The 26542-nt window shown below is 34.1% G+C and overlaps 1 protein-coding gene across 1 annotated transcript in view; it reads right to left on the bottom strand.

The window, feature by feature from the left end:
* Positions 1 to 19988, bottom strand: part of LOC136033217 (large ribosomal subunit protein uL15m-like) — a 31142-nt gene extending 11154 nt beyond the window's left edge. Inside the window, exons 1-4 of the mRNA XM_065713927.1 lie at positions 19861 to 19988; positions 10021 to 10179; positions 8566 to 8723; positions 3833 to 3998 (exon numbers count right to left, since the gene is read on the bottom strand). Of these exons, the coding sequence (XP_065569999.1) occupies positions 3833 to 3998; positions 8566 to 8723; positions 10021 to 10116 (420 nt within the window). The 5' untranslated portion in view covers positions 10117 to 10179; positions 19861 to 19988. The remainder of the gene's footprint in view (positions 1 to 3832; positions 3999 to 8565; positions 8724 to 10020; positions 10180 to 19860) is intronic.
* Between the last annotated feature and the right edge of the window lie 6554 nt (positions 19989 to 26542).

Here is a 26542-nt window from a genome sequence, read left to right as displayed (position 1 = left end):
GCAGCAGTTTTACTGACTCCTGCCGTGATTTTACAGAGGGTGTCACAACGTTCCATTTGGCTAAAAAAGCAGCATTAAAATAGTGACATGATATTTACCAAAATCTAAATCTCGGTTGGTAAATACAGTGGTTTTACCGACTCGTGCAGTGATTTTACGTATTGTATTCGAAACGGAACTATGCTAATTACTGACAAAAATATTCGGTAAAAATGACCAGCCAGTCGATAGAATTTATTGCTCCCCCCCCCCAACATTTTGGCTAGTAACTACACTGCCTCCAAAGCCTTTTTTCCAAAATACATCCGATCAAAATTTTGATATAGCCATTTAGTTTAAAATACTTTAAAGGTCAAATAACTAAAACTCCAGGGTCAACACAACCCCCCATAGTCCAGGGGTAAATTATTGTAAATTATTACCAAGGGACATATAAGGTTTAATGTAAGAGTTAGTCGTATGAGCTTCAAAGATGTGGTTGGAAAGTGAAAGTTCTAGTTACGTTTTAAGAGTCATCAAAATTGATCGGAGGGCATCTCTCTCCCCCCACGTCATCTTTTCCCAAAATGCATCTGATTAAAAATTTTTGATAGCAACGAAGTTTGAAATATTCCAAGGATCAGGAGAAGTTCCACTCGTTATAAGATTTATTGGGGACCAAACCCCCCAAAAACAACATTTGTTCAAGAAATCGCCCTTTAAATAATGTGAAATATGGCCCGAATTTTTATGTTTGTAGTTACTTCATTTTCTTTCTTCATTTTATTTAGCTCCATCGTTGTAGCTTTTGTGTAGAAAATATGAAAAAGGGAGATAAAATGTTGGTTAAAATAGATATTTGGGTTTTAAAACTTACAAATTACCTAGTTCCCTTCTCACCGCCCCCCAATACATGTTATACAGGCTTTAAATAACAACAGCATCTCGTTGTCAAAGTCCAGGAAGTTTGTGTTTTATACAATCACCTACAGAAGAGCTCATACCTTCTTGCCCCCTTCCCTCATTATAAGTCCATCAAAATATACATGAAAGAAGAATAGAAGGTTTTAGAAAAATTGGATGTTTCAAAACGAGAACTTGGGGAATCATTTCACAAAAATTTAAAAGAGAACAGATTTGTTAACTTAGATTATCCAGGAAATGATATAAAGTAGTAATCGATGCTACCTGCTATTAAGTAGTAAATTCTTAAATCACAATGTAAATTAGTATAGCAAGAGATAGAACTTTATTTCGGAGAAACAAATGTTTTTCAGAAAAAAAAAATAGACATGATGAATTATTATCTTTCAGTTGATCACAGAAGCTACATAATTTCTTAATCTTTTCGACCAACTACAAAACCCTAACTATTTGTGTAATATAAGGCAGGCTTCATAAACATTTGAACTTAAACTTGTTCCATCAAAACACAAATGAGCTGATGGTAATTGATCCTCTAACCCGTTTTTAGAAGGCCAACACCTGTAATCTTGGTAGAAAAATCCTAACTTTCTCCAAACAAGTTACTCTATGATGTCAAGGAAGCCTTGAAAAATCCTTTCTAAGTGTGCGATTATTTTCAGGATATACAGTATATGATCATAATATAGTATAATCTTTCGTTGGTTGACCTTTTTTCTGCGAATTTCATTTCTTGTTTGTATTTAATGTTTTTTTTTTATTTCTCTATAGTTCGTTTTTTTTTGTGTATGTGTGTGTTAATTTAATGTGTAAAAAATTTTCCTATAGTCATTGTCTTTTCGTTTTTTTGTATGCATTATTTGTGTGTATTTCATTGTTTTTACTCAATATTTTAATACTTTTATAGTGTTTTTGTGGGTAAGAAATAAATTGTTATTATTATTATGATATATCAGTACACTGTAGGATATTGTATACAGTACATCAATCGCCTATATGAGATGGTGTATTGAAAGGAGCATCTAATGATGGTTCGATATTGAATATCTTGATGCTTTATCACCGCCTATTACAAAATTGTGAACTGCAGGCAATAAGGTAATAGTAATAAATCAGTATATATCAGTGAACCCATCGGTACGTCACTATGCAGTACATCAGTAAATGAGATTAGTACACAGAATATCAGTTTAAGTCATTGTATAAAATAACATCACATTTAAAATGACAGTATTTAAAAAATCATTTTTAAGAGCATATATTTACAGCAAAGGATTAGTACAGTATATAGTATTACACAAAGGAAGGAGTAATTCTTTTTTTCTTGGGGAAAAATTTTAGAATTGAGGGAAAAATTTTAATACTTAATTGAGGGAAAATTTTTAATACTTAGTAGGAATAAAATTTATATGCCGGAAGTTATTGATGATATCAAGTAAAGCAAGTAAAAATTTACGCATTTGTTCCAACTATTAGTTATTTGAAGGTTTTATGGATATTAATGAATTTGTGTCCGAATAACACTAAAATCTAGTTTAAAAAATAAATAAATAAAAACCCTCATGCTTAAACCCGTAGTGCACATATCGGCCTCCTGATTTTCTGCCTCCGACCTGGAGTGCAATGCATGGTTTGGGATAAATCATGCAACGCTTCCTGTGTTTCTCCCTTGGATTTCTCCAGGTACCCATGTAGTGATGGATTGATTCTGGCTGAGCTTACAATTACATCATTGACCTCCGAGCCAAATAACCAGCAACACCAGGATTGAACCCCTATCCTCAGGATTGAAGTAAAATCTAGTTTAGTTAAAATTAAATTTCTGAAATACACAGGTTTTAAATGAAAAATAAAAAGCCAACTTACAACCCGATAGAGGACAGCTTAGGTTCACCCCTCAAATCCTCTAAATAACCAATGTTGTTTAAAGTTTCATATACTAAATTGTTTACATAAATTGAAGTTCTGCCTAGACATTTGTAAGGAATTAATTTGTTTCACATTTATCCCCTTACCTACTCCCCCACCCCCATCCCCCAAAAAAGAAAGAAAGGTGACAAAAATAATTGAACAGCAAATTTTACATAGAAATTGAATCGCAAATGTTGCTTTGAATTCTGTATTAAAAAACGAAGACAAAAAGTATGCACTTCATATTTGCAATGCACTTCATATTTGCAAGACAGTCGTTACAGATTTATTATTTTTCGTATTTAATGAAGTAACTACAAAAATGAAAATTCGAGTCATACTTCGTACAATTTACAGGGCGAGTCCTTGAACAAATGTTTTTTTAATGGGGTTATCAAGCCCCCCCCCCCCCGCCCTGTGTAAAGGTTAGCAAATGAATGTAAAATTTATATAAATATATATTTAAAAAATAAATATATTATGTCAAAATATTTATTGTATATTGACGAGTTTATGAAGATTTTAATGAATTTCTTGGCATCCAGTTGTGATGTTCACATTTAGTATTGCTCAAATTTACGATCAACTAAAATTTTACTGCAAGAAAAGGAAGGAAAGAAATTCCTTCATTTTCCATCTTCAATCAGCCATCTTTCATCTTCGTCTTTCCATCTTCATCTTCCTTTCTTTTCTTTTCCTTAAGTTCCTTTATTTCCCATCTTCAATCATCCATTTTTCATCTTTGTCTTTCCATCTTCATCTTTGTTTCTATTATAATTATCAAAATACTTAGCGAATTAAACAACTGTAAAATAGTTCAAACAATAATTGGAAAAAAAACTATTCTTTCCATTGATTTGCTTTACCGTCTGATTTTTCGTGATGTTTATTTTAGTATTTATTATTATTACAGACACTAGGCTAGATCAGAATATTTATTTGTTTATTACATTTATTATACCAAATGTTTATTATAATCTCAGAAACAGTAGTTATAAGTGACTTCCCAAAAACTTACCTCATCAGTAATTTGAAAACCATACTGTTTCTTTCTTGGATCTAGCTTGAAAAGTTTGGTATTGCAAATTTGTGTCACATCAATCGGTTCTTCTGGGTTAAGACGTCCTGTGTCTATTAACATCTGAATTCTATGCAAGGATATAGGCAAATACTCCCTCTGAAGGCTGAAAAGGAAAAATAAAATCAAGACAATGAAAATTAGAAAAAACGTTTACGCAAATTTGGACTCAAAGCTGGAGGAGGATGAAAGTTAGAAAATACTGCAAATTACAGCCAAAATATCCCACACTACAAACAAACAAAGTACACATTTAGCATAAGTTCAGGTTAAAATAACGAACATATTCTCCTCAGATCTGCACGGAAAAATTTCAAGATTTCGCATATTTATTCGCTATTGATACAAAAAAGCAAAATATATGTTTAGATTAAAAGATTAAAAAATTAAAAGATTAGGAAAATTCTATTTAAAATGTAACCCTCTGGTCACTAATCTAACCCTCTTGAATAAGTCCACTTGTGTGGATAATGGATCCCTACCGAGGCAAACTATGGAATTCATATTAAGAAAGATTTGCAAAACAAACACGTCACTATTCGTGAAATTTTTAAAGTCATTAAAGTTTCGTGTCAGGCAGAGAAAGATTTCACACCTCAAACACATCAACCTTGTCTTTCTGCAACAGCTTGGCTGGAATAACGAGAGCTAAGAGCTCATATGGCACTTGTGACGAGGCCAGAAGAGCCAAGAGCTCATATGGCATGAGCTTGAGCAAAATTCTAAGAATCAACAGATTGATTTAAAAGAAAAATCAGAGGCTTAATGCATGTCGGAATTTTAAATAAGAGCTCTAAGATAAATATCAAAATTCATTAAAATCCGATCACCCACTCGTAAGTTAAAAATACCTCATTTTTTCCAATTTTTCCTATTCCCAGCCCCCCATATGGTCGAATCGGGGAAAACGACTTTATCAAGTCCATTAGTGCAGTTACCTGACACGCCTACCAATTTTCATCGTCCTAGCACGTCCAGAAGCACCAAACTTGCCAAAGCACTGGACCCCCCACCCCCTAACCCCCCAAAAAGAGCGGATCCTGTCCGGTCAAGTCAATCGCGTATCTACGACATTTGCTTATTCTACCCACATCCCGATTTCTCCACTCTAAGCGTTTTCCAAGATTTCTGATTTCTCCCTCCAACTCCCCCAATGTCACCAGATCTAAGCGGGATTTAAAATAAGAGCTATGAGACATGGGTTCCTTCGAAATATCAAATTTCATTAAGATCCGGTCACCCGTTCTTAAGTTAAAAATACCTCATTTTTTTTATTTTTCTGAGTTAACCCCCCCCCCAAAACTCCCCCAAATAGATTGGATCCGCTCCAATTATTTCAATCAAGTATCTAGAACTAGTTCTTATTCTTCCCATGAAGTTTCATCCCGATCCCTCCACTCTAAGCAATTTTCCAATATTTCCAGTTTCCATGATTTCTGTTTCCTTCCTCCAACCCCCTATTTCCCTGGATCTGATTCAAATTGAAAATAGAGCATCTAAGACATAAAATCTTTCTATGTATGAAGTTTGATTAAGATCCGATCACCCATTCGTAAGATAAAGATACCTCAATTTTCACATTTTTCCAAGATTTCCGGTTTCCCCCTTCAACTCCCCCCAATTTCATCAGATCTGGTCGAGATTTAGAATAAGAGCCCTGAAGCACAAGATCCTTCTAAATATCAAATTTCATTGAGATCTGATTACCAGTTCGTAAGTTACAAATACCCCATCTTTTCTAATTTTCCGAATCAACCCCCCCCCCCCAGCTCCCCAAAGAGAGATAATCCGGTCCGGTTATGTCAGCCATGTATCTTGAACTTGTGCTTACTCTTCCCACCAAGTTTCATGCCGATCCCTCAACTCTAAGCGTTTTCCAAGATTTTAGTTTCCCCCTCCAACTCCCCTAATGCCACTTGATCCTGTCGGGATTTAAAATAACAGCTCTGAGACACGATATCCCTCTAAATATCCAATTTCACTAAAATCCGACCACCCGTTCGTAAGTTAAAAATACCCCATTTTTTCTAATTTCTCCGAATTAACCGTATTTATTTATTTATTGAACACATATTTACATCGGAAATAATATCATAATACAACTCTAGACAGCTCAAGAGCCTGAGACAAGGCTGTCTAAAGGGGTAGTCCAGTAAACATTGAAAAACAAACATAACTCCATCCAAAGTTTGACTCAATCCAAATTTCACTAATTAACCTATCAACTTAAAGTAAAGACACCCATTGGACCTACAACACAAACCACCAAATACCAATCCATCATCATCCTTCAATTCCTAAACTACAGAAAAGATTATAGATTTATATATATTTTATAGTTTTTGTCCTCTTGTACAATTTAAAGACTATATATATCATATAATTTATTTTTTATTCAATGCTTAAAATTATTCAAATCTAAATTATTCTTAACATCAATATCCACCTCATTCCACAAACTAATACCTCTGCGCAAAAAGAATGTTTTGACTTGGACACACTAGGGGAACTTACTCTTCACTAAGTGTCGTGACATTGAAAATCTGAATTCATTTGGAAAATGTTTCCAAAACAACTTTACAAAAGACGTCTAGCATGTCGATACACAAATAAAAAGGTTTTAAAAATCTCGAAATCCAGTGGCAGATAAAATTTGTTTTGAATATACTGCTGGCATACTGAATCACGTGGTTCTTTTTCGTGTAGCATTCGAATCGCTTAATTCTGTAATATTCTTATCCAGTCATAGACAGACGGGAAAGTTCCAAGCCCCATCGAGGAGCAGTAGAGAATATATCTAGCAGTTGGGAGTAAATCATTGGGAAATACAATAGCCTGAGAAGTGTCCGGTATATAATGTCTCAGGTTGTGGTTCACTGTCTAAGAAAAATTTCCCCATACCAATGTCACAGTTTTCTCAGGATGCACAGGTTTCGTGAAAGAGGGATACCTATTCAAAATGTTTATTAAAGCTAAGGGTTTCATCAACAAATATTCCTGAGTATTTCACATTCAAGCCAGATTCACCTGATTTTAGAATCTAGAATTCAGCTAGCTATTTCAATGGAAAACTGAAGTAAAGGGAGTTACGTTTTTCAATTGAGCTACGGCAAGGAGATCCGCGCGGCCCTCTTGCTGCTACCTTTGTATGCAAAATGGGTTATACTTCTTTCGGTCTCAAGTTCATGTTTTCAATCTCTATCAACGAACTTTAACGTCCACCTTCAGGTTAAAATACCTAAGGCTTGCAAAAAAACATAAAAATATATACAGACTGAATTTTATATTAAATGACTTCTTTTTCCATTGGAAGCTTTTTTAAATTTGCTAGCAATGCAAAAAGGTAAGCATTAACAGTTTCCAAGAGACACTCATCATTAGAGTTAGGTAAAGTATTTGAACTCTATTTTTTTTTTATGTTTCAGCTCTGGAGATCTTGAAAACTAACTAGGGTACTGCAAAGAATATGTTAGAGCATGTTCAACAGAATATGTTCAGTTAATAGAGTATGTTTCCCAGAATTCATTAGTTCTGGAAATTTTGATAGCTAACTAAGGTACTGCAAGAATACATCAGAGTATTTTCTTCATAACAGTATGTTAATTAGCATTCATCAGTTCTGGAGATCTTGATAGCTAACTAGGGTACAGAAACAATATATCAGAGTTCATCAGATTTCCTTAGTTATGAAGATCTGGATAGTAACTAGGATGACTCGGATATTACTAGACTATAAGCGAAAGACTTCCACATTTGAGCTAGCTTTGAACCCCCTCTGTATTTTCTACTTGCTTTAGAACACTTTATTCGTGCGTGAAAGAAAATAATTAAGTTAAACTTAAAAAGAACTAAATCCGAATCATGACAAGAAAAAGTCAGTAATCTTAAGATTGAACAAACAACAGATCTTTTTAAGAAAGCAAACAGGTTCAAGTTTTTCCAACAAACAACTTCCACTTTTGTTGTTTTTTAAGAAAACAACAGATCTATGGCAAGTAAGGAGAAAATGAAGAGAGAACAATCATAAAAAGATTTCACCCATATGAAACAAGCAATCTTTAGCCTTGAAACAAAAATAACCCAAAACATAATTAAACGAAAAAAAGGAACAAAATGGAACTAAAAAGGAACAAACAAAAAAGGAACGAATAAAATAAAAAACAAAATGAAAACAATAAAACCAATATATATATATATATATATATATATATATATATATATATATATATATATATATATATATATATATATATATATATATATATATATATGCAACTGTTAAACAATGTCAGACATAACAGAAGGTGATATTCATAATTAGCGAGATGTAATGTGTCATACTGCTGCGTCCGAAGTGCAGTAGATCTTTTATGTAAGATCTTTATGTGATCTTTTCTTTTTAATAAGTATTTTTTATATTATTCCTCTCTCAGCGCAGAAGACACCTACTTTGATTCAGGCGAAATATCTCTGTGATTGTTTCTTTTCTTCTTACTCTTACTCGCCATAGACCTAATGTTTTCTGAAGATCTCCTTCTTTGTCTTATTAAACAAAAATCAAATTTTTTTCCTAATTTCTTATAGACAATTTCTTTAAAAAAATAGTACTTGGTGGTAGAGATTAAGCCGTAAGTGATCAACCGTAAAGTGAAAAATTTTCGACATGTACTCACTGCCATCCCTTGTAATAAGGTTCCTTGGAAAATCTCATATAAAATGGAGTTTGCCCTCCTTCATGACCTAGCCTCATGTAAGCCTGTCTTTGCTCACTTCCTTTTTGGCCACATCCATGAGTTTTTCCACCATATCTTCCCCTGCATCTTTCTCGTGGCTACAAACAAAAATAAAAACTTCTTAATTAACAGGTCAATCAACATATCCAAGAAATCAGACTAAAACGGTTCTAGAAATAGATACCAACAATCAAAGATACAAGGCGAAGACAATTAGACATTGATAATAAGGGGACAATAAAGGGAAATGCTGGAGCTAGTACTTTGGTTTAAAAGAAATTAAAACCATTACCACCACTGGTGGTGGATCGTTGCCAAAAAGAATCAGAGAAATTCAAAACCAGCGAAATGCTGTTTTATTAAAATTTGGACTTAAAACTGAAAGTTAATTCTTGGATTCAATTTCAAATTCCTATAAACAGGCTGATTGTTTTGGTTTTGGCCATTTTGTAGTGATGATGAAATTATTAGTCTATAAAATATTCTAGTTTAAAAACAAATCATATCCACATATATATCTAGTTTTCGGTTTTCACAAAAATGTGTTTTTTTTCTTAAAGCTACGATTGTAGAATTGTTGTAAAATAAAAAACCTGGTCAATAAAATTGGTGAAATTAGGTCCTCCCTTGGAAATATAGGTTAAAATGTTGTTTTAGAGTTGCTCTGTAGTAAGAAGACCAGTTGAACATTTTTTTTTTCATTTTTCTGCTCTTGACGAAAATTTTTAAAGATTTAGATTTTCTAAAATAGAAATTTTCTTGACGTAAATAGGTTCGGGTTTTACTGAAATATTATTTATTTTTTGACGTAATACCTTAAATATTCAGTTACAAATGAATACTTATAATTAATAACCATTAGCTTCAGAAATTCAACCCCAAACTGAAGCTTTAAGATATAATGATGTACATAAAAAAAACAACACAAAACAAGCAAACATTCTTCTTTCCAACTCTATCTTATAAGTTGTTAAAACGAATACAAATAAAAGGGGGAAATAAATCACAAACAAGCAAACCTTTTTATTTCCAAAACTATCTTCTTAAATATCTAGAAAAGCAAAAATAAGAAAACAAATCAAAAAAGAAAAGCAAATAACATCAGAGAACAAACGAACCTTCCTCTTTAAAAAAGTAAAAAAAACGCAACAAATAAAAGAGAATTCTTTCACAAAGAATCTCTCTTAAAGAAATATGAGTTCTAGAAAAAAAGAGCACAAAACAACCATTGCTCTTTACAGAACTATTCCTAAAGTTGTAAAACAAAGAAAAAAAAGTTAGAAAAAAAAGAAACAAAACAAAAAGAGACATCATTCCTTTCTCCAACACTCTCTCTTAAACAAATAAAACAATAACAAAACAAGAAAAACAAACAAAAGTACAAAACAAACAAACCTTCCTCTTTCCAACACTATCTCTTAAGTTGTTAAACGATATCCTCGGTAGATTACGAACCAAGCTTAGAGCCTTATCTACACCAGATGAAGTCATGATATCAACAAATGAGACGAGCTATCACAGGAAAAAAAAACCAGATGACACAACTTTAATAACCTGAAATATAAAGCTCTCTTTATCATTAAAGCAAAATATTTTAAAAATAAAACAATATACTTTAAGAAACTAAAAACTCAACAAACATTACTTATTTTTATATGGGCATTTACAACTGCCAAAATATTTAGTAAGAGAGAGAATGAGGTAGGGTCTTGATGGTTACACGATCTGGTCATACAAAAAGCCCATTTTTAGTAACAAATGTTTTTTTTTCTTGATTTTGACTCAAACTGATCAAATGGAGTGGGGGGATTCCGTTTCTTTATTCCTGTTTCTAAGTGCAAATTACTTTGCAAAATCTTCATGGGATATATTACATTTATTACCAAAGATATTTTTTGTATTTCACCATGTAGCTCAGAGAGAAAACTAACAATAAAAAAATATTTTCGAAGGAAAGTTTCGAAAAAACAAAAATAAAGTGACAATCAAAACATAAAATGAACAGAAAGAGACCTATGATAATTCAACCTTAAAACAAACAGAAGTTAATATGAAGGAGTAAATTTGACTAAAAGGAACAACTATTTAAAAAAATAGAGATAATCAAGTCTAACTTGAAAAAAAGAAACAAAACAGAAATTCGGCTACTTCAATTGGAAGTTAGGCTACTCCTCCCTTAAACCCTCCAAAAGCAGGAGTATCATTTGCGCTTTACTAAAATCCCTTTAAATTTGAAATAGTATAATTTGCATTTTCTGCATCAGCAACAATAAAAAATAATAAAAATCACTAGCTATAAATATTTAAAAATAAGAGCCATGATAAGTAGAAGTGGACCAACATCCCCTCAAACCTTTTAAAATACCAGTGCCATTTCACACTACTGAAAAAGATAGGCTTTTCAAACAGTGTGTATTTTTTCTGTCAAAATATCCACTGCAAAAGAGTAGACAATTACAACATTAATCAACAATACCCTTTTTATGGCAGTTGATATATACCAAGTGACATATAGCAATTGCAAACTCTGTTGGTCTGTCTGTCCTGGTTTTGCTAGATTAGGCACTTCCAGGTAAGCTAGGATGATGAAATTTGGCAGGCGTGTCAGAAACCAGACCAGATTAAATAAAAATTGTCGTTTCCCCGATTCGAGGGAAACGGGAGGGAATGGGGAACGGTTAAATCGGAAAAATTAGAAAAAATGAGGTATTTTTAACTTACGAACAGGTGATCGGATCTTGATAAAAATTTGACGTTTGGAAGGATATCGTGTCTCAGATCTTTTATTTTAAATCCCGACCGGACCCGGTGACATTGGAGGGGTGGGGGAGTTGGGGGCGGACCTTAAATCTTGGAAAACGCTTAGAGGGGGGGGGATCGGGATGAAACTTGGTGGGAAAAATAAGCACAAATCCTAGATACGTGATTGACATAACCAGAATGGATCCGCTCTCTTTGGGGGAGTTTAGTTTTTTTATTATTTTCTAATGAAAATTAGAAAAAATGAGGTATTTTTAACTTACAAAGGAGTGATCGGATCGTAATGAAATTTCATATTTAGAAGGACCTCGTAACTTAGATCTCTTAATTTAAATCCTGACCGGATCCAGTGTCACTGGGAGGGGAGTAGGGGGAACCAGGAATCATGGAAAATGCTTAAAGCAGAGAGATCAGGATGAAACTTGGTGGGAAGAATTAGCACAGGTCCAAGATACGTGACTGACATAACCGGACCGTATCCGGTCTCTTTGGTGGATTTGCGGGGAGGAAAGAGTAATTCAGAAAAATTAGAAAAAATGAGGTATTTGTAACTTACAAACGTGTGATCAAATCATAATGAAATTTGGTATTTAGAATGACCTTGTGCTTTAGAACTCTCATTTTAAATCCCTACCAGATCCGGTGATATTAGGGGGAGTTGGAAGGGGAATCCGGAATTCTTAGTAAACGTGAAAATTGAGGCATCTTTATCTTAGGAATGGGTGATTGGATCTTAATGAAACTTGATATATAGAAGGATCTTATGTCTCAGATGCTCCATTTTCAATTCGAATCGGATCCAGAGACACAGGGGGTTGGAGGGGGGAAACAGAAATCTAGGAAACCAGAAATCTTGGAAAACGCTTAGAGTGGAGAGATCGGGATGAAACTTGACGGGAAGAATAAGCACAAGTTATAGATAAGTGATTAATATAATTGGAACGGATCCATTCTCTTTGGGGGAGCGAGGGGGAAGGGGGTATTAATTTGGAAAAATTAGGAAAATTGAGGTATTTTTAACTAAAGAATGGGTGACCAGATCTTAATAAAATTTGATATCTAGAAAGAAACCATGTCTCAGAGCTCTCATTTCAAATCCCAACCAGATCTGTTGACTTTGGGGGGGGGGAGTTGGAGTGGGAAACTGTAAATCTTGGAAAACGCTTAGAGTGGAGAGATCGGGATAAAACTTGGTGGGTAGAATGAGCAAATGTCGTAGATACGTGATTGACGTAACCGGACTGGATCTGCTCTCTTTGGGGGAGTTAGGGGGTGGGGTTCAGCGCTTTTGCGAGATTGGATCTTCTGGACGTGCAAGGACAATAAAATATGGTAGCCGTGTCAGGGAGCTGCACAAATTGAGTTTTGCACAAATTGACGTTTTCCTCTATTCGACCACCCAGGGGGGAGACTGAAGTGAGAGGAATAACTTAGAAAAAATGAGGCATTTTTAACTTACGAGTGGGTTGATCGGATCTTAATGAATTTTGATATTTAGAAGGAACTCGTGATTCAGAGCTCTTATTTTAAATCCCGACCAGCACTAAGCCTCTGATTTTCCTTTTAAACCAATCTATTGATTCTTAGAATTTTGCTAGAGCTCATATCATATGAGCTCTTGGCTCTTCTGGCCTCATCACAAGTGCCATATGAGTTTTTGTAAAAGAAGGAAACATGCTCAAAAAGTCAAGTAAACCTTCTGAAAATCCCTCCACCAGTTTCAGCAAGTCAGAGAATCCTGCTGTAGAGGGTTCAAGTTCCCATCTGTAAGAGTGTGGAATTATTTTTTTTTGTCAAAAGAACAATCCTGGATGTGCATTATTGGTTGTTTTTTTTTTTTCTTTGTTTATTTTCCCCAGGGGTGATCATATCAAACAAATGGTCCTAGAAGATTGAAAGAGGACTCACTGAACTGGAAATTAAAAGCTCTGACACCCCTTTTTCTCCAAAGATATCCAATAAAAATTTTAAAGAACCATTTGGTCCAGCACAGCTGAAACGTTCAATAACGATGTCTTTCGGGATGGCATTACCCTCGAGTTCCTTGGGGCAGAACTTAATAGTGATGATGAGCAGAATGCCTTTCCATATCAAACAAAAATAACTTAGAAACAACAGGGAAATTTTTTCAAGACAGTGGAATTCAATCCAGTGAATATTTTGGCCATATGTCCAAAGGCCATCTTCAACAAAACACCAAAAAAAAAAAAAAAAAAAAAAAAAAAAAAACATATATATAACAACTTACATTAAAATGCAAACACTAAAACTAAAAATGTTTAAAAAGCTTTCAAAAATCCTTTTTAGTTTTAATATTCACATTTTAATGGAAATTTATATATATATATATATATATATATATATATATATATATATATATATATATATATATATATATATACTGGTGTTTTGCTGAAGACAGCCCTTGGATATAGGGCCAAAATATTCACTGAATTGAATTCTACTGTCTAGAGAAAGTTTCCCTATCAAACAGTTCGTGGTAACGAACTGTAGTGAGGAGCGACCCGGCTCAATAGTAACCAAAACTCTAAAGAATTGAATTTTGATATCAATAGCTACATCAAAAGAATCACATTTTAATGCTGATTTTAAATATATAAGTTTCATCAAGTTTAGTCTTACCCATCAAAAGTTACGAGCCTGAGAAAATTTGCCTTATTTAGGAAATAGGGGGAAACACCCCCTAAAAGTCGTAGGATCTTAACGAAAATGACACCATCAGATTTAGCGTATCAGAGAACCCTACTGTAGAAGTTTCAAGCTCCTATCTACAAAAATGTGGAATTTTGTATTTTTTGCCAGAAGACAAATCACGGGTGCGTGTTTATTTGTTTTTTTTTCCCAGGGGTCATCGTATCGACCAAGTGGTCCTAGAATGTCGCAAGGGGGCTCATTCTAACGGAAATGAAAAGTTCTAGTGCCCTTTTTAAGTGACCAAAAAAATTAGAGGGCATCTAGGCCCCCTCCCACGCTCATTTTCTTCCCAAAGTCAATGGATTAAATTTTCAGATAGCCATTTTGTTCAGCATAGTCGAAAACCATAATAACTATGTCTTTGGGGATGACTTACTCCCCCAAAATCCCTGGGGGAGGGGCTGCAAGTTACAAACCTTGACCAGTGTTTACATATAGTAATGGTTATTGGGAAGTGTACAGACGTTTTCAGGGGGATTTTATTTTGTTTGGGGGTGGGGCTGAGGAGAGGGGGCTATGTTAGAGGATCTTTCCTTGGAGGAATCTGTCATGGGGGAAGAAAAATTCAATGAAAAGGGCGCAGGATTCTCTAGCATTACTATAAGAAAACAATGAAAAATAAACATGAAAACGTTTTTTCAAATGAAAGGAAGAAGTAGCATTGAAACTTAAAACGAACAGAGATTATTCTGCATATGAGGGGTTCTAAAAATACTTCAGCATAAAGAGCGAGGATTTAGGAGGAGATAAATACCTTGCTCTTTATGCTAAAGTATTTTTAGTAATTTCAACTATTTATTCTACGGCCTTTCTAATTCAGGGGTCATTCTTAAAGAATTGGGACGAAACTTACGATTTAGTGTAAAGAGCGAGGTATTAACGAGGGTACAAACCCCCTCGTATACATAATAAAAATATAAGGTTATGAAAGTTTGTTAAGTAAGTTAATTCTTCAAGTTACGTATATTTTTTACTAATAAAAACGTTCGTTAAAAATTAAAAGTTCTAATTGCCTTTTTAAGGAACCGAAAAATTGGAGGGCAACTAGGCCTCCTTCTCCACCCCTTATTTCTCAAAATCGTCTGATCAAAACTAAGAGAAAGCCATTTAGCCAAAAAAAGAATTAATATACAAATTTCATTTTAATAATTTATGTGCAGAGAGCCAAAACCAAACATGCATTAATTCAAAAACGTTCAGAAATTAAATAAAAAAAAACTAATTTTTTTAGCTGAAAGTAAGGAGCGACATTAAAACTTAAAACGAACAGAAAATACTCTGTATATGAAATGGGTTGTCCCTTCCACAATCCCTCGCTCTTTACGCTAAAGTTTGACTCTTTGCCACAATTCTACTTTTTAAAACAATTAAAAGCTTTAACGTAAAGAGCGAGGGATTGCGGAGGGGGCAACCCATTTCATATACAGAGTAATTTCTGTTCGTTTTAAGTTTTAATGTCGCTCCTTAATTTCAGCTAAAAAAAAAATAGTTTTTTTTTATTTAATTGTTTCTAAGCTGTGTTTGTTTGGGATAGACCTGCAAACTATAAAGGGAGAGGGTTAGTTTTTTACAAAGGGAAGATTTCTCACAGGAAAAATTTTACAGGTGAAAATTTACACTGGGGGAACTTTTCTGAAACTCACATACCAAACTATTTTTTTTTTTGCCTCACTTTATCTTTGACCACTCAATTTTGTATGTGGAGAGAATGTTTCAGGAGGGCAGGGGGAACTGCTGGGTGAAAAATTTTCCATAGAAAAAACATTCTGGTGGGAGGGATTTTACAGGGATATTGTTTTGTGGGAGATTTTATGAGGGGAAATTTTCCATAGAGAGGGGAGGGTGATTTCCCCAAATATTTTCAAACAATCAGAAATGAGGATTTCACTAGGATCCTATTGGACTAGGACCATGCAGATTCAGCTTTCCAGCCATTTGGTGTTAAAGTGCCTTGCCTTTTAGTCCTCATGTTCAGGTAAACCGCATTTTTTCAGTATAGTTTCATATTTGGTATTCCCTTACCCAAATTTCTTAAGGATGTAAGCCAGAAACCAATCAGAGGCAATGCTCTACCATTGCCTGAACTGAAGAGCCGTAATCCAACAATTCGTTTGTTGTTTTTTTATTCCTTAGAGCCACTTCATATAGAAGGAGTGGAATTATAGAAATTTGGGAGAGGCTCATTCAATAGGAAATTTAAAGTTGTAGGACTCTTTTTAAGAGTCAAGAGCAAATGAAAGGCAACCAACACATACCTACACTTTTTAGCTTCTTCCCCCTCCCCCCCCCAAAGACATGAACTTTAACCACAAACCTTCAAGTCTATTCTACAGTTTGTGCTTTACTGAGAAGAAAACATTTTGCAAGCTTTTATTTATAACTAAAACATTGAAATTGGGCTGCCATCTTGATCTTTATCTTGATTAATTTAAAAAACTTTTTCCACAAGACAAGTTTTTTTCAAAGAAAAGTATAGAGTTCCATTAAGCCAAGAATGAGCAAAAATTCAAGTCAAAGAATCTTCCATATGTAAAACTACCTCAAATCACTATCAATAAATAATGAAACTCAAAACAAATAGAAATTACAATAAATAGCTGAGTCGAACTCAAGACAAACAAACATTTACATTAGAAGGGCTGATGACCCCAATGCCTTTTCAAGACCACAACACAATTTGTGCTTTACTGAAAACAAAACATGCTTGAAATGTTTTCACCTTTCTAACTTTCATAAATGAAAAAAATTGTCAAAACCTTAATGAAGAAATGTCAGTATATACCAATTTAAGTGGCAATCCATGGTAATTTGTTTGTTTTCTTTCTCCTATATTTATTGACATTAGGGCAAGAGTAATACAATCATCCCTCAATGAGATACAATCTCTGGTTCAGAATTATCTGATTTGGAGGTCAACCATTACTACCCTATATGCCACTAGGCATTGGAGCATCTAAGTTTAAGTGAGTATGTTAAGCCTGCTAACATAATAAAAAACAAGATATGTTGTATAAAACAAGCTTGATGTAAATAAGTCAAAGGGACCAGACAGTGTTCATCCACATCTTCTTAAGGAGTGTTGAAAAGCTCTCAGTTACCCCCTGTGCATGTTACTCTGGTTATCTCTTCAAAATGGGGAACTACTGCATGATTGGAAAACATCTTATATAACCCCAATCCATAAAAAGGGACAAAGAGACTCAGGTTAGGTCAACAGATCTTGACAATTCAAATTCAAACAGATCTTGACAGTCTAGGAAGATGGACTAGCATGTGGCTACTTACTTTCAATGTTGACAAATGCCATGTAATCCATTTTGGCAAACACAACAAGCATCATAAGTATTTCCTTCAAGACAACTTCCTTTCTGCTGTTTCTGATGAAAGAGATCTTGGTGTTACTGTACATCATCAATTAAAGTTTAGCAGCCATGCTAAGTCTGTTTCATCTTCTGCAAATACAACCCTCAGTATCATAAAAAGAACCATCTCCAGCCAACACCCAAGAGTTCTCATGAAGTTATTTAAGGTGCTTGTACATCCATGCCTGGAGGTCGGAATGTCATTGGCAGCCCCTTTTTTCGAAAAAGATAAAAAGTTGCCTGAGGAGGTCCAGTGTTGTGCCACTAAGATGATTAGCAGCATGAATAAATTTCCATACAAAGAAAGACTACATTGTTTGAAGCTGCCAAAACTGACATACCAAAGGAAAAGGGGTGACATTATTTTAACCAAAAAAATCCTCTCTAAAAACACCCTTCCCAGTCTCTTTGCACAGCCCTTGCATTCTTGTAATAGAGGACATTCATCGAAGCTCCCCATGCAGCATTCTATGGGTAGACATAGAAGCCATTTCTTCAGCCAAAGAATCATCAATATTTGGAACCAGCTGTCTGAGGAAACAGTTTCTGCTACTTCAACTAACATGTTCAAGTCCCACCTTGATAGGGAATGGCTCTGCCAGGAGTTCCTTTACAATTGGGAAGCTGCAGAGTCCTCCACAAGAGTCTAATCTAACAGCCACAATCTACACCAAACAAATTCTTTTTTTTTCATGGAGCATCACAAGGATGGATAATCTTTATATCACTCCAAACTGTGATTTAAGGTAATTTAAGTTAAGGTATGATATGTGGCTGTAGAAGCAAACAGTAAATAAAGAGCAATCCTTGTTAATACAAACCAAAACTTTAGAAATAGAATTTGAAATAAACACATCACACCCTTCACACCAACTTAAGTAGGCCTATTTGGATGGTGTGAAGTTAGAAAACAATTCTTACTTCAAACTAGGCAGAATAATTGCACCTAACACGTTAGGCATGAAGACCCACTATACTTACCCTTCCCCCATCATAATCATATTATGTATCTTATTTAAATCTCAGATGTGCAATGATTTGAAGCACAAACTACATAAATGTCAGTGTTAGCCTACTTTTCTAGCAGAAAAGCAGGTGTAGTGCACCTGATGTAAAATGGAATTATACAAGGATATTTTATATATGTAATTAGAGTTACTTTTACACAAAAGCTCTGAGATCAACTTAAACTTATGGTTCAAGCAATTTTGGGTGAAGGGAATAAAGCAAAGGAATTTTCAAAGATATCTTTTTCTTAAGAGGCTCAGCTACTTTCCATGCAAAATTGTAAAGCCATTAGAAGGAGGATGTATACAGCAAAGGAGACATTAAGAATTTGAACCAAAGACCTCTGCAGCAAAGGTACTAGCAGACTTCTATAATTCAATGCCAAGGATACTTTTATCTGTTACTATGAGAATCGTATGCAAGAACTGTCAGAGATCTGTTTCAGGCTAAGGAGTTAAATTTTGGTGCTAAATTGTCTGCTTTCTGTTCATTTCTAGTTTATCCTGGGATGAGTAATTCTGTACTCATACAATAACCTAGCCTTAACTTGTATATGCTGTAACTTTAAATATATAAAAATTGAAAATGCTCAGTTTATCTTCTTGGGACAAAGTAAGGTAAAATTCTAGTTTAGTGACTTCTTGCTATCTTGGAAAGGGGTTAGATTAGGAGAATAAAACTTTCAGGAATGGGTCTATAGGCTAAAGTTTATCCCAGGAAGATATTTGGAAGAACCCATATCCACTCCTTCTCCCTCTAGAGGGCCCTGAAATTTGCCTACCTGACTGGTCTATACCTAATGAAATTTTGACAAAACAACATTTTACCTTAATTTTCAGTTACCAGTTGCTTCTTCTCTGCCTTTAGTTCTGAAAATGCATTTTCTGCTATTTGAGTAGGATTCTGAGGCATATCAATGTATTTTTTCAAAATTTAGGAAATGTGTTTGCATATCTTTAAAGCCCTATAGATTGGTATTGAACAAAGATGTGAAGCTGAAAATAATTTTGCTGTACTTCATTCAAGCAGAAGATCTATTTTGTGAGGTTCCACTTTTATAACACACATAGCCTATTTTTATCCAGTCAGGACCCTCTAGAGGGAGAGGGGATGGAGGTAGGTACTTCCAAATACCTTTCCAGGATAAACTTTAGCCCATAGACCCATTGCTGAAAGTTTCATTTTCCTAACCTAACCCCTTTCTAAGATAGCAAGAAGTCACTATACTAGAATTTTACCCAAGTAATAAAGCCCTAGCTTGTAGGCCTATAAGTGGCAGTGACATTTAGAAATAACATTCACAGTTTCTTACAGTTGCAATGCAATCCGTGTTAATTTGCACTTAAGACCTATTTAACTTAGCTAGCTTTAAGTTTGAAAGAAAACTTACTCTTTTAGTTTTATGCTAAATCAACCAACTGTAGACAATGGAGGCGTGAGTTCTAAAAATTATATCATTTCCCTTCATGTAAATTAAATTTTTTTTTAGTTTTTACGTCTTCCTCCCTGTGTTCTTTTATTTGTGGGATTACTTATCTGACTAATCCAAACGTTTTATGACCCCGTGTTCGTTTACTTGTCCGATTACTTATCTGACTAATCCTAGCGTTTTATGAGACGCACATGACGTCAGAGGTTAGTCGGATTACCCCCTCGAACGCTCAGGATGCATTGCAGTTGCGTTCGAATCACATTCCAAGTTGACTGAAACCAGCATTCTGACGTTTTATTTGTGATTCCGAGTTAACTTTTAGCGTTCGATTTGTAAAAGTTGACTGAAAGTTAATGAAAAGTTGACTTTTAACAACTTTTACATTTTGTACGTTCGTCTCAAGTTAACTCGGAAAGAGGGCAAAAGTTTCAATTATAGGTAATCATGGAGTATGTGTTCAGATGGATCCAGGATGAAGGCACCACTTTTGTGTACCAGTGTGGTGAGTTATTGAGCCAGATTTTTTGTTGTTGGGTAGGTTGCACTAAAATAGACTTAGAAATTATGTTATTATCCTTGTTAAAACTGGCTTTTTTCTTGTGTGGGTGGGTGGGTTTTATCTTTTACTGGGTGGGGGGATAGGTAGATAATAAAATGGATAAGAAAAAACTTATAAAGTTATTGAAATATTAGTTAAAGTTACTGCAAAGCTACTTGAGCAATTATTTCAGAGCTGGGTATCCTAATACAATTTGTGTGGTCAGAAGTTTAATTGTTAGATTGCAAATTGTGATTTTCATTTGTCTTCTTTTACTCATTCCATTCAAGATGCCTTGGATATTTTTTTTTTTTATTGTGATGGATTGTCTTAATGCTCTGGAAAGGTAAAATATTTCAATTGCATAGGATAGGTAAATTCCAGTAGGCTAATCAATTTAAAGTCCTAAATTAGCAAGGGAAGGGTTTAGTTGACTAAAACATCACTTATATACAGTGGTTTTTTTTTAAATCACTGTATAATTGGAGTTCTTTGAACTCCAATTATACAGCCCTGTTTTTGGCCCCCTTTAGCCTGTATACAGTTCCTGATTGCCATTTAGTCCAAATTGAATTTTTTCTGTTACTCATTTCTTGTCAATATTGCTAAGGGGTCATACTTAAGCACTAGAGAAGTATGCAGCTCTGCTTTACTTTAGCACCAACCCTCCTAATATGGAAATCTAAGGCTGAAATTGCATATTTCCTATTGATTCTGCCAATCTATACCTCAACCATAGTACCTGATAATTGAAGCAACTGTGGCAAAACAAGAACTGGAAAAATAAGTTGGCTAAAAGGTGGCAAAATACATTTAAAATTTAAAATTTGGGCTATATATTAGCAAATTAGGCGGGTTGGGAGTAAATTTTTTGTTTTTTTCATATTTTGACTTAAAAATAAAGTGAATATACTACTTGATGCCTTTTTGTATGTTCTTTACAGATATAATTGATATAATTGCTTATGTATATATATATATATAATATAATAATATAATATAAGATATATAATTGATATAATATACAGATATAATTGCTTTTGGGTGTGTTCCAGCTGATGGTTTTTCAGTAAGTGCAGTTACTGCATGGTAACTGCCCATTTTTAACTGCAGTAGAGCCAGTGGGAACAGCACAGTAACCTGACTAGCAGTAGCATCATTTTCAAATTAAATACATGTGTTCAAATTTAAGGGACAGTTTAATGCTGATTAGTATATTTTTTTTTAATTCCTGCTGTTTCAGAGCATTTAGAGAGGTTTTAAGCCAACCATGGGCATTTGGCTGTCACAAATGATTTTGCTCAAATGAGTTGGTGAAAAATAAATAGAAAATATAAATTTTCTCTTTTTTTATTATTTCAAGACTAGAATATCACAAAGCTGAGCATTCACATAGCTTGATTGTATTTTAAGCAAAAACAATCCCTGATGGAGTTTTGTTGATACCTGTCTTAAATTGATTTGTGTAAATAAAATGGGCCTATAGCATTTATAGGACAGTAGTGGGACAACTATAGCAATTTTTTTCAAATAATTATTGTTCTCTGGTCAAATTTGTGTTCCTTGCTAAGTGGTAGGCACTTTGGGTTGGAACGCTTTGTCCAAGGTGTATAGGTTTAATTCCTGGCATTGCCAGTTTATTTGGTTTTGGATAGGGGTTGGTGATATGACGTAACCTCAGCTAGAATTGGCCCAACTTTAAATGAGTACAGGTGGAAATCTAGGGACAGTAAGGAGGAAGGGCATGCAAGAGAATAGGCTGGCTGGTCCTTAGCTTCCTATTGCACTACCTGGCTAAAGGACCACCAGGTCCTTTACTGGCCTACTGACTTAGCCATGGAAACTTTCTTTCAAACCCATTAAATATAAGTAGAAATGAAGAATACCAGTGTGATGGTCCTTCCATTTCCCTGAAATGTGGATGTATGGACAAATTTGTGGGTCATGAGAGATAGCTTGTGAATGTAATGGGGGTGAATGTTCTGCAAGATTTAAACATTTATGACAGTTGCTCAGGTTGGCAACTGAACACAGAAGTATAATTTTGTTATTTGTTTTTCTTTGTGGCTATTATGCTTATTTAATGTCAAGTATTTTAAAGTTAATCTCCTTTATTTTGTTTTTAATTGCCATGGCCCTAGGGCTTAAATACAATAAAACCTACTTATATCCATTGATTTTCTTTAAATAGATAGGAGTTCTGTGTGTCCTAGCTTCAGTAAATTTAAATGTAATTGTGAGACCAGGGATTACACAGTAGGTGAAAACTTGCAAATGGACCTCTGGTATCAATAAAAATTTGTAAGAAATGGATATCAATTTAAAGATTAAAAAAAAACTGTTAGAAAACAAAGAAGACTAATGAATAAACAAAAGTATCCCTTTACAACCATTTAATGAATTGTCACAAATATTGGTCACCCTTAAGATTGAAATGAACAAAGCTTCAATTATGAATCCATTTTCCTTTAAACAGACTGAAGGGGCAAACCTCCAAGCTTTGACAAATTCAATCTCACTTTTGGGCAATCTCACCTTTCCTTTTCAAAGGAAACTTTCTTTGGATGTTTCCAATCCAATTAAAAACAACAGGGACAGCATCAGGTACAAGTGATCTTCTACTTAGCCTACATACCAAAGGGAAAAACATGCATCTTTATACTATAATTTACCTCCAACCTGCCTAATGTGTAAATATATAGCCAAAATTATGTAGTTCCAATGTATTCTGTCACCTGTTATTTTTTCCGCCATTCTTGCTTTGTTGCAATTGCTTCAATTAACAGGGAGTTAAAGGTTGAGGGATAGATTGGCAGAATCAACAGGTAACATGTAACTTCAGCTATATATTTCTATATTAGGAGGATTGGGGGTAAAGTAGAGCAGGACTGCATGTAAAATTATGTAAGCTATAATTATTGTGTAATTATAAAAATCGGTTTTCTTAACATATTTTTCTCTAGGCCTACAGGTCCTTTCTTTGGTTTATGCCACATCAAACATTGTATTCCCAGAGAAAAATAAGTAGCAACAAGCTATATATATACAAGCACATATTATTTATCAATGAGGACTCTAGTGCTTATCTGTGACCCCTCAGTAATATTACAAGAAATGAGCAACAGACAAAATGAAATTTAAATGGCTATCAGAAACTGGATACAGGCTTAAGGGGGTTAAAAAAAAAACAGGGCTGTATAATTGAAGTTCAAAAATAGGTGGTGAGTTTTTAGTGGAATAAATATTTCCCTAGCAAATTTCAACTATAGGTCATGAAAGGAGATTAATGTGAAGCTTGATCATTTTTAAACAATAATATGCACATAAAGAAAGAGAGTATAGCCTAGAGGGTTGTATACTCAACCATGCAGCTTGCCAAGACAATTTTAAGCTCCCATTATAAACTATGCACTCATAGCAGCAAATAGCAGCTACATCAGGCTAAAGGACCAATTACTACAACTTATCTTGAGGTTTTTGTGCAAGTCAACATGGGATTTGTGTTTTATTTTGGCGAGAATAGAAAAAGCATAAAAGGCATTTCTGACTTAAATTCCATACTTTACTCATTGTCAGACCTTTTGCCACTGTTGAAGAAGCAGCAAGCAAATTCAAGTGTTTTGACTCCCTAGGTAGGCTAGTTTGCTTTATACAGGCATTTTAGCTAATATCTTACCTCATAATGGCAATTTTAAAAAGCAATTTTTTTGCCCCTGTATAATTAGAGCATATCTAAAATTTGAAGGATGTTTTTTACCAGACAGATAAAAGGTAAAATTCTAGTTGAGTTACTTCTTGCTATCTCAGAAAGAAGTTAGGTTAGGAAAATGAAACTTTCAGGGATGGGTCTATAGGCTAAAGTATATCCTGGGAAGGTATATTAAAGTACCCACCTCCACTTCTTCTCCCTCTAGAGAGCCCTAAAATTTGACTCCATGACAGGTCTATACCTATGGAAATTTTGACAAAACAACATTTTACCTTAATTTTCAGGTACCATTTGCTTTTTCTCTGCCTTTAGTTCTGAAAATTCAATTCCTTTTATTTGAGTAGAATTCTGAGCCATATCAACATTTTTTTTTTTTTTTTCAAAATTTAGGAAATGTTTTTTCATATCTTTAAAACCTTATAAATTGGGATTGAGCAAAGTTGTTAAGCTGAGAACAACTTTGTTGTACTTCATTTCAGCAGAAGATCTATTTTGTAAGGTTTCACTTTTATAACACAGATAGCCTATTTTTGAAGGTCATCAAGGGTCAGGGCCCTCTAGAGCAAGAATGAGTAGAGATATGTACTTTGAAATACCTTCCCAGGACATACTTTAGCCTGTAGACCCATCCCTTAAAGTTTCATTTTCCTAACCTATCCCTTTTCAGTGATATTTCAGAGAAAATTTCAGTGATATTTATATCACTCATATATTTCTCATATTTTATATCACTTTATATTTCAGTGATATTTTTCAGAGAAAAATCATTCAAATTTTTTCTCAAAAGAAGCTTGATTTTTAAAAATAAATGTATGTTTAACAGAAAGCAACTGACATCATATGAAATCCAATAAAAAAAAAAATTCATGGAGAATAAATAATATCTGCCAAATATTTAACCTATAGTGAGGTGGCATAAAAGATTATTTCTAAATTTAGAAAACCCAGTGTTATGGCAACAACAGTATGGCAAATCAACAGGAATTGTCTTTTCAGAACTAAAGCCAGAGAAAAAGAAACTGATAACCCAAAATTTCAGGACCATTTAGAGGGAAAAGAAATGGAGGTAGGTACTTCAAAATACTTTCCTGGGACATACTTCAGCCTGCAGACACATCCCTGAAAGTTTCATTTTCCTAACCTAACCTCTTTCAAAGATAGTCAAAAGTAGCCAAAGTAAAATTTTGCCCCTACTTTATGTTAAAAATCTAGTTTAAACAGCAATCTCAATGAATACAGACTATATAACTAGGGAAAAGGGTAAAATTGGTGCAAACAGTATTACTGGCTTTCATATAAAGTGAATATACCACTTGATGCCTGTTTTAATGCTGTTTACATATATAATAATCACTTTTACTGCAAATTCAGCTTTAAACATTTTTTGGCCTCTTAAAAATGACCTAAATATGGGGTATAAAAAATCCGTAATAGATTAGAAACAAATTTGGGCTATATATTTGCACATCAGGGGGGGGGGGGGGTAAAGCATAGCATATATTAAATAAGTAAACTAATCTTTGCCATATTTTTTTTTATGTGTTTGTGCACATTGAATTTTAATGAGAAGAGAAATCACCAGTGCAACAGCACAAACATAAAAAAAAATACACCAATGGTTAGTTTACGTATTTAATATATGCTATGCTTTACCCCCCACCCCCTGACGTACACATATATATCCTAAATTTGTTTCTAAGCTATTACAGATTTGTAATGACCCCACATATAGGTCATTTTTAAGAGGTCAAAAAGTGCTTAAATCTGAATTTGTGGTAGAAGCAATTATCATATTTATAAAGAGGATAAAAAAAGGCATGGAGTGGTATATCCACTTTATTTGAAAGCCAGTAATACTGTTTGCACCAATTTTACTGGGAAAAGAAGCCAATAATTTTTAGTTTTTAACTAACCTATAATATAAAGTTACAAACCAACCTATAATTTTTAATTTTTTCAACTAAAAATTATAGGTTGGTTTATAAACTAAGCTTGTTAGATTTGGTAATATTAGAATAACTCACCAATGTGATAGCTGCCTTCCTGAGAATCAACGTTTTTAACAACATAAAATTTTTCTTTTCATTTCTTATTAAGCTTGGCCTATGCAAGATAGGCCTAGAACACCAAAAACCCTTTAAATCCTAAGGAATATGCATAAGATTACTTACAGGTCACTGAAAAGCTAAGATTATTTCCACTAGGCCTATTAACAATTTCCTTGTCTTTTCTTTAGACTAAACAATTTCATATTTCTAAATTTTTCGCCATTGAAGCGTTCGATTCGCAATTCTGTGTTGACTTTCTAGGTCAACTTTTTACTAAATAAAACGGCAGCAGAGAAAAAAGTCAACTTTTAAGTTGACTTTTTCGAGTCGATTCGAACGCAACTA

This window comes from Artemia franciscana, chromosome 11 (genome assembly GCF_032884065.1).
Source record: "Artemia franciscana chromosome 11, ASM3288406v1, whole genome shotgun sequence".
Classification (NCBI taxonomy): Eukaryota; Metazoa; Arthropoda; class Branchiopoda; order Anostraca; family Artemiidae; genus Artemia; species Artemia franciscana.
Note: the sequence above shows the minus strand (reverse complement) of the source record. Positions and strands in the feature narration are given on the sequence as shown.